Source organism: Schistocerca cancellata, chromosome 4, assembly GCF_023864275.1.
Source record: "Schistocerca cancellata isolate TAMUIC-IGC-003103 chromosome 4, iqSchCanc2.1, whole genome shotgun sequence".
In the NCBI taxonomy this organism is placed as follows: domain Eukaryota; kingdom Metazoa; phylum Arthropoda; class Insecta; order Orthoptera; family Acrididae; genus Schistocerca; species Schistocerca cancellata.
The window spans coordinates 169,951,840-169,964,741 of record NC_064629.1 but is presented as its reverse complement, the minus strand read 5'-3'; the positions used below and the strand labels follow the sequence as shown (position 1 = coordinate 169,964,741).

The 12,902-nt window shown below is 37.4% G+C and overlaps 1 protein-coding gene across 5 annotated transcripts in view; it reads right to left on the bottom strand.

Moving 5' to 3' along the window:
• Positions 1-3,386: 3,386 nt before the first annotated feature.
• LOC126183279 (ubiquitin carboxyl-terminal hydrolase 15-like) overlaps positions 3,387-12,902 on the bottom strand; it is a 176,653-nt gene continuing 167,137 nt past the window's right edge. For all 5 annotated transcript variants that reach the window (XM_049925103.1, XM_049925104.1, XM_049925105.1 and 2 more), the window contains one exon: positions 3,387-5,191. In XM_049925103.1, the coding sequence (XP_049781060.1) occupies positions 5,093-5,191 (99 nt within the window). In that variant the 3' untranslated portion in view covers positions 3,387-5,092. The remainder of the gene's footprint in view (positions 5,192-12,902) is intronic.

Sequence of the window (12,902 nt, the reverse complement as noted above, 5' to 3'; positions counted from 1 at the left end):
ACTTACTGTACTGAGGTCATGTCTTGATTTGACTGTGTTCCTTTTCTGATATATATGCATCATCCTCCAATCCTTGAAGCAGTTCTGCAGTTAGAGTTTGCCCTTCCATATAACGATAATACTACATGTTGGATTTCTGTGTGTGTACACCAGTGCTCAGTAACAAACTACTGTGCAGTTCAAAGATTGGAGCTCAACTTCTAATAGTTGTATTTTATTTTTTTATTAATTGCACATTTTGATGGAGGATTGTTAAGTCTGTGAAATGCCCCATGTTACTCTTTCCAATGTTTTGTTTTTCTTTGTGACATCTGGTATGTGTAATATCTGAAGTGTTAAAATATGTCTTGTGAGTGATTGTTTAGTACTTTTTAAGTTGCTAGAGATACTCTTTAGGCAGGGGAACCTGTTGTCTGGATTTGTCCTAAAAAAGACCTACTGTTCCTACCTATGACAGCAGGTATTTGACCATGTGTGGCCCGAGATCCACCACCTATACTATCATGAATCAGCTGTACCAATCTTCCCTTCCCAGTCCTGTTTAGGTGTAGGCCATGCCTAGCGAAACGCCATCTGTTGAAAGTCTTGACAGGCACCAGAGAAACATGAGCAGAGTTGGCTGTCCTCAGAGCCGTCCCTAACCCCACATTGATTCGCCTCACAGCTCCATCAAGGTGTGGTTGATCATGATGGCGGAACAGCTCAACAAAGTGTACGTTGGTGTCATACTCGTTAAGTCCAGCCATTTAGAAGAATTTCAGGGCCAGAAAACCAGTCGTTTATGCCATGTTACTACCATGTTAGTGTTTGATCTATCTTAGAGAGTAATACATACTAAAAAAAAAAATCAAGCTTCAAGGTTGATTTTTCATGTTTATTTTGGTTTTTTGGAGGATTACAAATTTTAAACTAAGAATGACAGGAAGCATAACCTCCCTCAAAAAAGTCTGAGGTGAGTTACTCAGCAATTTCACATGTAATTGGCTTTTTTATGGAAAAATCTGAAGCATTCTGGCATGCAGAGAGGTATGCTGCAATTAGGACAACAACAGTTTCTTTCTCTCTTGTTTATATATGTGGTGTCTGTTGTTTCAGACATATCTGAAAGAACAGACATCATTTTTGAGCCTGCAGCCACTATGAATCAAGACACAGAGGAATTCAAGACATTAACTGTCAGTGGGCAAAGCTGCAAATCTGTGCGGAACTGGGATTCCAGCAGGAGATGGCAGTTTGAATCCCGGTCCAGCACATATTTTCAACTTCCCTCAGAGATTTAAATCAATGCCCACTGGCAGCTAACGTATTTAATTCCTTTCTCTCTCTTTCCTGTTTGTTTTGCCAGTAAATTGTCTCATATTTCCCAATCAAACCTTGGAAATCTGTGTTGGATGTTGCTTTGTTACAAGATACATCTGTAAAAAAAAAGACGAGATTGAGACAAAACAGAACTAGATTGTAATTACAGCAGCAGTATATGGAGGAACAATATTAATGAGGAAAAACTGCAACAGGCTGCAGCTTATCTTAGTATGAATGTTCTTCAGACTGTTCCCACTCCTATCAAGAATCATTGATTTCTTCTTCTTCTTCTTCTTCTTCTTCTTCTTCTTGAGCTTCCAAAATTTCTTTCTCACTCAATAAACATGACATATTTGTAGCAGAATTACAGCAAACTGAAAAACCTAATGAGTACAAGCCCGAAACTCTCGACAACACAAGCAGAAATGGCTCATTCAGTCATGACAGCAGCTCTTATGTTTGCTACTGTTTCTTTTGAAATAATTCTAGAAATTGACAACATAAGGCAGCATCTATCAAGTGGCTGGTAGTGAGACACCAGTACATTTTTCCTATACAAAATTAGTTTGGGTTTTGAATAACAGGTGTTCGTGTGTTGAAAAAGTCATGGCCTGAGATACACTTGGGAAGTCTATTGAAAACATTGCTGAGACCTAAGTTATGCTCGAGCTTGGTTGCCAAAGTGTTAAAGGTGGGCAGATGAGTTTTGCAGGTCACTGAGTTTGTAGCCATTCTGATCAACACAGTTGAGTGCAAGCCAGAGTGTCCTTGGGTGTGCTTGATGCTATGCTAACCAACCTCGCAGAGAGGTGATTTTTAGAGAAATGCCAAAATTGTAACTTCCCAAAGCTTGTAGAAACTGACAGCTAATTTGCAATTATTATTCACAGTTTCAGAGGCTATTGAACAAGGAAGCTATGTAAAACTAAAGATACAATGAACACCAGATATCTTGTATTCTACCATAATTAAAAACAAGAAGCCTTCCACAAGTGTACCTTTTCACAAGGAAGTAAGACTACTACTTTTCACATTGATGGTTATTACTTTTGACAGTAAGAGGAGGTACTATAATTTATGGGTTACAACCCACTGCATAAGTGACCCTGTTGTGTATTATCTGCTATGGTTTTGCTGGCCACCTGTCGTCCATTTAATACAATCTACCACATAAAACACTCTTTACACCCTAAATCAGAAATTTTGTAAGCAATGTTTGTTAAGATACATCAACTTCAATGGCTCTTGTAGCTGTAAATTACTCCCAAAGAATGGAGAAAGATAATAACCCCAATACTAATCTATACAAGCCAAGCACTGATACAGGAAAAATGAAAAACAAAATGCATTTTTGTCATTAATAGCATTGCAAGCCAAAAAACAACACTGCACTACAAAAAGACAGCTAGTAAGAAGAATTTATAACGCTATCATGGAACATTGTCGCTGTTTCATTATTTTTCTATAGCATATATGGAACAATGCAATGCTGAATTACAACCTGACTCATCCTATGTAAAACAGCACCGTTTTACCATATCATCATCTTATTTGGCGACATATACATCCATGCTTACAAAAATCTCTCATGTTAATGTGGTAGGAATGTTTCTTCAAGCTAGTCTGTTAAAGGGTATATTTAAGTTTATTTCAAGGATCAGCATACTATAACAACAAATGCTCAACACTAAAAAGTGGTGTATTATGTAAAATCCTTTGTCTGCACTGAGCAACATTTGGTAATCATCTTCAGTCTGTTACTGACAATTACCTTGAACCCAATGTGGTGTTTGAACGCTTACTGTATCTTGTCCTTCACCACTATCCCATAGTTGTGTGCTGTCACAGCTCAGAATTATTCACTTACTCCTTTCATTTTTTAATTTTTCAAGGCAAAGACCATCACTTATAAAAACATTCAGACACCTAATCCTATTGTGTATAGTTTGGTTCTATTTTTAACTTTTTTTGTCTACAGAAGGATACTGACCCATTTGCCACTGTCTTTATAACAATGCAGAACTCACTGGAGCAACTAGCAAAATGCATATTAAACTCTATCAATAAATGCGACAACCACCATAAATTTTAAATAAAGCTTCATTTCACTTTTACAATACTTGTCTTATTTGATAACCACTGAAAAGGATGTGCCAAAGTGTACAATGACATTGCCATAACCTAGAGGTATCACTGTAGCATAGTGCATTATATATATATCACATAATAGATCTTCAACATCTAAAAGTTCACTTTTTTATATGAATAACATTTAATATTCTGACACAGGATTAAATGGAAAGTATGGTTTTGGATACCAGACAAAGGCCAGTACATGAGTACAATGTTACTTTATTTTTATAAATTACACTCTGAAATGCTTATGTGCACAACAGGTACACTTAAGAAAATGTATTGAGGACTTCCAATTTTGTAGAGGTTCAGCCAGATAATTATAGAAAGTACACATCTTCACATATTTTTATATAAAATACACATATTCAATGCCACAAAATCTGAAAATCTGATAATCAGGCCCAGTTATTTTTCACTATAATTTGTAAGAAGTCTTACTTCCGCATAAGTTTAAAATAACTGCTTAAGTAATAAGAACATAAACACAACTCTGAAAAGTGAGTTGATTCAGCGCTACTACTATGACTTAGAATGTACACAAATTTAGCTTCTGAATACCTATCAACAGTACAGGCCTATTAACGTACACTCCAAGGAATCAAACCTGGGTGTCACAATAATGATAAAAGTATAAGTTCTCAGAAGTTCACAAAGTTTGGTCAACAAGGAGAATATTAAGTTCAAAAGTGAGAGGTAGTGCCAGTTGTAAGACAGTTGAAGTAAAACAGAAACTAAGGTAAACAGAATTGTAAGTTAAGCTGGCAAACACAAATGAAAGTATAGAATAAAACAGTTTTTGACAATGAATATTTCATCTAGTACTGTAATATCTACGCCTCTCATGGGCAGCATGACAACACACAGAAACACATTTATAAATAGAATCTACATATTACACTAACACAGTAAATTAACAACACACATCATATCACAAATGTAGTGTTAACAAATGACACCAAGATGATGAGAATCAGTAACCACATGATGTTTTCTGACAACAAGTTACACAACAACAACAGCATAAAAATTGTTGTCAAATCTCAAAGACAATACCACCAATGGACTAATCATTGCAGTGTTGAATTGATTTCTGTGTACCAACATTTTTATTTTGTTTAATTAACATCCATTATTAGTAAATTTCACATCTAATGCGTTACACCAAGAATTGATTTTTTTAATCTTTTTTTTTCTTTTTTTTTCAAGGTATCATCATGGAAAGACAGTGCTAATAAATAGCTGGTCATAGCTCAGTTTCCTCCTGTTTACTAGGCAAAATTCTACTTTATGGTGTGTGTACAGAAACCCATTTCACGACGCTTAACACAAAATTTTTCACTTCAACACAAACATGTCAACAGAGGTTTGTGAAGGATGATATACCCACAATATTTCTTAGTGAAGGAGTGTACATTAAAAAATAGCATTAACTGTTTCGACTTGTGCCAGAAATCAACTCACTGAATAATAATTTACAAATACTGAAAACATTGATAAACAACTCCCACCCACAGAATAAATACTTATATACATACTGGTAAATATAATTATCACAGTAGAATGAGTTTAATTAGACATCTCTGTAATATAAATTACTAGCACAAACTTAAACAGGCACAAGTTGGTGATTTAGCATCGGTTCTGAATGCCCTGCCTAGTCAGTTTCCCTGTTGATGTCTGTCGTGGTAACTTTTTGTTTATACTTACTCTCACATCCTTCTCTCATGTAAAATAAAACATAGGCTGCATGACTCTGAAAATAAATTTAAAAAATAGATAATAAAATTAAACACCCATCCATATACAACAATTAAAAACTCATGACAACAAAATTGCAATTAGGATGGTACATAGAATTATAACATGCTCCACAGAGGGGACAAAAATACGAGTGCCTATTCTAAACATTCGTGGATGAATTCCGTTGAGGCTGCAAATCCATTTCTACTATTTTTATTACAGTTGCAGCAAATAATAAATAACTCAGAGCTAGTGAACTAATCTAACAATTCTGAAAACTCTTCTAAATAGTGTCTTGAAAAATATGAAAAATAATAATGATCTTTGCAGGCAACACAAACTAGAAACAGTTCTGTATTTGACAGTCAAGTCTAACATCACATTTACCCAAGTGTAAGACGACCCCCTACGCCAGACGACCCGACCCCCTACGCCAGACGACCCCCAACGCAAGACGACTTTTTTTTTTTATGAAATTTTTTTAACATATCTGACTATCAAAAACTACAAACTGTTTTACTGACAAAGCAACTGCCAACCCCCCCCCCCCCCCCCACACACACACACACACACACACACACACACACACACACACACACACACACACGCGCGCGCGCAATAGTTTATGTTAATTTTCAGATCACTCTCTTTCCTACCTTTTTTTTTTGCTTTCGAAGCCCATAGTAATAATAATAATAATAATAATAATAATAATAAACCTGTGGAGGCCCGGGAAAACAATAGGCCTCCGGTATGTTCTGCCTGTCGTAAAAGGCGATGAAAAGAACAAACCACTAATAGGGCTAACCCCCCTTTTAGTGTGATTAGTTGGTTCATGACAGAACTAATGAAGCCTCGGACAAGCGCTGTCATGGTCAGGGACGACGCTTGAACCCTAGGCCTGTCCACAATGGTAACGACACTGCTAGCCACCACGGAAAATGATTTAAATCCAAAGAGGTGTTTTGCAGGATATGCTTCCTGCAACCACTCTCGAAGGAAAACAAAGACAGAGGATGAGATGGTCAGATGAAGTTAACCGACACCTCATGTTCTGTTATTACCAAGCAACAAACTTAGGAACCAACACAACTGGATACAGATCACAAGTATACACAAAATTTATTACCAGCTACCCAGAATTAAAATTTTTACCAGAACAACGACCAGCTGATCAGATCCGTGTAATAATAAAAAATAACAGGATACCCCAGTCAGAATCAGAAAACATCAAACAACAAGTACCACAAATACTGGTACAAAATAATGTGCAATCACAAGAAGAAGAAAATACAGTAATGGACTCAAAAATCCCAGAGCAAACAATCAAAGAACACCACGCATCAATTAAACAATCAGAGGAAAACGACATCTTAAGATGGCCACCAGAACAAGCACAAATAGAACATTGCATAGACCACCAAATAACCCACAAGTCGAAACAACAATAACAACTATTAACACAATCATACACAACAAAAAAATGAAAATATAACTATTGAAGAGTTACAACTACTGGTTTTATAGGAGCACTCACTACACTAAATATACACACTAGGCAGAGATCAGAACCAACCAACACACAGAAGAAACCCACAAAACCAGCATGGCAACACAGACTACAGATCAGAATAGAAAAACTGAGAAGAGACATCGGACAGCTAACACAATTTATAAGAAATGAAATATCAGACAAAAAACATAAAAGGTTAGGTAAAATCTCACAACAAGAAGCAATAGAGCAATTAGATGAAAAGAAGCAGAAATTACAAGCATTGGCCAAACAAGTTAGAAGATACAAAAAAAGTGAAAATAGAAGGAAACAAAACCGAACATTCAACGCAAACCAAAAGAAATTTTATCAGACAACAGATAACACACACATAGGAATAGATCATACAAATATTAAAGAAGAACTGAAAGAAAAATATAGACAAAGACTAACAAAAATATTGAAAACAGAATTGACAGCAAGAAACAAGACAAAAGCTATAAATAGCTATGCTATACCAATATTTACCTACTCATTTGGAGTAGTGAAATGGAGTAACACAGACCTAGAAGCACTCAATACACTTACATGTTCACAATGCCACAAATATAGAATACATCACATACATTCAGCAATAGAAAGATTCACATTAAGCAGAAAGGAAGGAGGAAGGGGATTTATCGACATAAAAAACCTACATTATGGACAGGTAGACAATTTAAGAAAATTCTTTATAGAACGAGCAGAAACTAGCAAAATACACAAATCAATCACTCATGTAAATACATCGGCTACACCATTGCAATTTCATAACCACTTCTACAACCCTTTAGATCACATAACATCAACAGATACGAAGAAAGTAAATTGGAAAAAGAAAACACTACAAGGCAAGCACCCATATCATCTAACACAGCCAAACATCGATCAAGACGCATCCAACACATGGCTAAGAAAAGGCAATATATACAGTGAGACAGAAGGATTCATGATTGCAATACAGGATCAAACAATAAACACCAGATGGTACAGCAAGCACATTATTAAAGATCCCAATACCACAACAGATAAATGCAGACTTTACAAACAACAAATAGAAACAGTAGATCACATCACAAGTGGATGTACAATACTAGCAAATACAGAATACCCCAGAAGACATGACAATGTAGCAAAAATAATACATCAACAACTTGCCATACAATACAAACTACTAAAACAACACGTTCCCACATACAAGTATGCACCACAAAACGTACTGGAGAATGATGAATACAAATTATACTGGAACAGAACCATTATAACAGATAAAACAACACCACATGACAAACCTGACATCATACTCACCAACAAAAAGAAGAAATTAACACAACTAATCGAAATATCCATACCCAATACAACAAATATACAGAACACAGGAGAAACAATTGAAAAATACATCCAACTGGCTGAGGAAGTCAAAGACATGTGGCATCAGGATAAAGTTGACATCATACCAATTATACTATCAACTACAGGAGTCATACCACACAATATCCACCAGTACATCAACACAATACAGCTACATCCAAATGTATATATACAACTACAGAAATCTGTAATTATTGATACATGTTCAATTACCCGAAAGTTTCTAAATGCAATGTAACATATACCGTACAGTTAAAAGGAAAACACGCTTGATCAAGGTCTGCGTCACTTTCCATTTTTAACCAGACATAACGTCTGAGACAGGAAAGAATAATAATAATAATAATAATAATAATAATAATAATAATAATCCCAACAGCACATCTGCGAAATTTATATCCTTGTTGGCACTAATTTTTGGTTGTTTCTTCCGAATACGTCGCTATTTCTGAGGTTTTCATTATGGTGGGACCTGAGAACATAGCACTAATGAGTGTCTCTTTGCCACGAGTTTAAGTGACACTAACCTCTGCAGTAAATATAACCTTGTTGATACTGTGCCTCAACGGTACACATATGGAGATAAGGTTATCAACTGTAGGTGGACCAGGGAGAAAATTGCTCAAATAACAAGAACTTCCACAAACAATGTACCAACTAACATTTTCTTCACACCAGAAGAAAGTTACTACCCTCAGGCAAAAATAACGCAGTGATTAATGGGCAAATATACAAGTTACATTTTTAAAAATATTGGGCGTAATGAACATATTAAATAGAAGATGTATATGGAAAATGAATTCGAGAAAACACTTAAGTATCCGAACCACAATAAGAAATATGGTAACACGATTCGAACTGTCTTCTACAGAATGAGTATAGATTAGGGACAAGTGGATTCCTTGTGGGTTGGGCCATGAAGCACTAGCAGTGTGACGGAGAGGCCCCACTCACTACTTCCGTGGTGTGTTCCCGACCCTAACCTCACCTACAAGTCACATATGGAAAAATAAATTAGTAGTACAGCAAATACAAGAATATGATGGCAAACATCTGGTGCCTGTTATAAAGGAAGATCTTTAACTCCCTAAGGATATGGTTAGAAGGCTGAAAATGACAAAAATGACAAGGCAGTGAAGGACTCTGTGATGTTGCTGCTCGGGACTGTTGCTCTGTCTACTTAATTATCACTGGAGGAGACTTAGGAACATATAGGGGATAGGCAAAATAATGTGAACACCTGTACTTACTTGGGAATGGTTTATTAATAAGGGTTTGGACCCCCCATTTGCCCATTCCTCTTGGAATACTGGCATATAATGATTGCACAGTCTCTAGCAGAATGTTATGCCACTCTTCAATCAGAACCTCTTCTAACTCCTGGAGTGAAGAGAGAGGCGGAAATCTGCTCCGGAGTCTGCACTCCAATACACAAGCGTTCGATAACGTTCAAGTCCAGGGACTGTTCTGGCCAGGGAAAATGCTGCAGTTCAGTTGCTTGCTCCTTATATCATGATTGTACTGTCCTGGCTGTGTGAATGGGTGCATTATCATCCTGAAATATGGCATCATTGTTGGGGAACAACATTTGAATCATGGGGTGCAACTGATCCTAAGTTTTCACATAATTGTTGGCTGTAAAACGGCCTGTGAGAGTAATGATGGGACCAGCAGTATACCACGATATGGCTGCCCACACTATCACACTTCCACCTATATGTTCAACTGTTGGAATCAAGCAATCAGGATTGTAGGCTTCTTTTGGCGTTCATGAGATGTAAACCCAACCCGATGTTGGAAATAACGAAAACGTTGACTCATCGGACCATATGACGTGTTTCCACTGATCGGCCATCTAGAATTTATGCAACTGACACCATGTTTTATGTTTCTTTGTGTTAGTTGTCATCACTAATGTTTTTGGTATAGCAGTTCATCCATGAATATTCACTTTATGGAGTTCTCGGCAGGGAGTGTTGATAGATACTGGGTCTCTAAGATGATTATTGAGCTCTGCAATCACTTTAGCCGCCATAGTTTTGAGTTGTTTAGACACAACTCGCGTTAGTATATGACAATCTCTGTCATTCAGTTTTGATTCGCGTTCACTATTACATTTCCACAACGATGCCTTTCCATGTTTTGCATTGGCTGTCTTGACTGTTGAAACAGTTATTCTTGAAACATTCAACGAGTTGGCTGTCTTGGTTACTGATACTCCGGCTAATCAGGGCCCCACAATATGCCCTCTTTGGAACTCTGTTAGGTCTTTCACTGCACATCGACCTTGGTCTCTGAATGCAAATATGAAGTTTGCACTACTCGTGAACAACCTGCACTGATGACTAGTCCATACTGAACACACACAATCCAGTGCTACATGTGCCTTACCTGCATTGTTGACCGTGAAGAGACAACCATCCCATTACTACCACTGTTCCCATTATTTTGCGTATCTCCTGCACATCAAGGATTTACTGAATGATTAAGTTGGGTCTAGGAAGTGATGAAGAGGAACCTCACACTGCAGAAGAAGGAAATGTGAGTGCTGAACTGCCACCAGTTGAAGGTGACAGTGAAGATGCTAAATGTGTGCACCTACTAAAGACTAAATATCATTCCTCATTCTGTGAGTGCTGTAATTTATGACTGCAATTAGCTGTCACCTTATTTATGTCACTTCATTTTAAGCTAGTTATTTTTGTTACTGTTTTTGTGGAGTAAAAAAATTGAAAAAGTAGTAACGTGTTTGCCTACCATGCAGTGGGCCCAGGTTCACTTCCTGGCCAGGTTGGAGTTTTTCTCTGCACATGGACTAGGTGTTGTATTGTCCTCATCACTTCATTTTAAAGGTATTGTGTGATTTTTCTTTTGCGAAATATATGAGTACATAGCGTACAAACCACAAGCGACTGCCACAATTTTCTTCTTCTTATCGTCCGCACTTTCTAATTATGAACTATTTTCAGAGTGCCAAAACATACTACAATAAATAAAATGTCTCTAAAATGTCACACTGTACAATGTGCCTGCGATGAGACAGTCACAATTCCTGAAATCCATCACCTGTAGCTTCTTGCCTGCCGAGGAGCATCGCAGTCCTGGGTCCATGGATAAACCATGAAAATCCACCACATTACGCCACACCACACGCAAACAGACCTGGCCTGCAGGCATATGAGTGTGAGTGTAATCACTCAGACACAACTCATGCACACGACTGCCGTCTCCGGCCACTGCGTCAACAGTCTCCGAGAATCAGATCCAAACAAACCATTCCTCACGACTCCCTGCCTCTCGCTGGCAGCTGCTAGGCTATCAGAAAGAAGTGGTGGCAGCACTGGGTGCAAGCTGAGGGGAATGATAGGAAGGGGAGAAGCAGTAAGAATGAGGGAGTAGGGAAGCAGTGGACATGCCCAGCTGTGCAGAGCCAGTGAAAATGCACGGCATCTCAGTAAACAAACCATTTCATCTACTGAGACAAAAATGAGGTTGTTCGAATGGTAGTGTGATTATCATCATGATCTTTTGCTCACAATTTTGACATGAATTCCAAATAGACTAGGAGTCACCTCTAGTTCATTTTTTATAGTGTATATACAATCACTCCTTGTCACTAAGGATACCATTTGTAGACACCTAAATTTATTATTAGCTTCAATATGCCCCATGACTAATTTTTTGTCTGTCAAGCTAAAAAGGAAATAACAACTTTGGGACATACTGGTACAATAACGGCTATTAATGTCATTACTACTCCAAATATGAAAGAGATCCACCTGCACAATTCTGTCCGAATTTAATTGTACTGTTGAAATCCATGAAGACTGGGTGTTTGTTTGTATTTTCAAGTGAACTACTTACAAGTGCTATTCAAAAAGTAAGGAGACTTTTCGAATTGCGTGGGCAACGTACATTCGATTATCTTTTTTTTTTTTTCTGTTATGTTGGTACACATGTCCCGAACATATGTTCACAGTTTCAAGTATACAGCATACTTTTTTTTGGCAGATTGAAAGGTTAGATGTGTTTTAGTGTGCTCAGCGATTTTCGATTATTTTAAAAAATGGAGCAAAGAATTTGCATCAAATTTTGTGAAAAATGGAATCAAGTGCTCTAAAACACTTGAATTTTTGACAGTGGCACACAGTGAGTCTGCTCTGAGTAAAAATAATGTTTACAAGTAGTACAAGCTCTTCCACGATGGCCAATAAGATGCCAATGACGAACCTCGCTCTGGACGCCCCAGCACATCGACTACGGACGATAACGTCAAAGCTGTGAAGAAAATTGTTTTGGAAAATTGTCGAAGTTGCAGAAGATGTTGGCATATTGGTCAACTGGTGTCATACAATTTTTTCAGATGTTTTGGGCATGAGACTTGTGTCAGGGAAGTTTGTTCCAAAACTTCTCAATTTTGATCAGAATAACAGTCGCATGAGCATCACTCAGGAGCTCTCAGACGTCAATGATGATCCTGATTTGCTTGAAAAGGTCATAACTGGTGACAAAACACGGGTTTACAGTTATGGTGGTGAAACCAAAGCCCAACTGTCCCAGTGGAAGAATCCTGGAGAGTCACGACCAAAAAAAGCACACCAAGTTCAATCAAATGTCAAAGTTTTGCTCAGTGGTTTTTTCAATTACCATGGCATAGTGCATCATGAATTTTTGCCTTAAGGTCATATGGCCAATTAGGAGTATTACCTTGATGTTATGCACCGTTTGCAAGAAGCTATACGAAAAAAAGTCTGGAATTGTGGGAAAACAATTCACGGCTTTTGCATCATGATAACGCACCTGCTCATTCATCGTTGCTTGT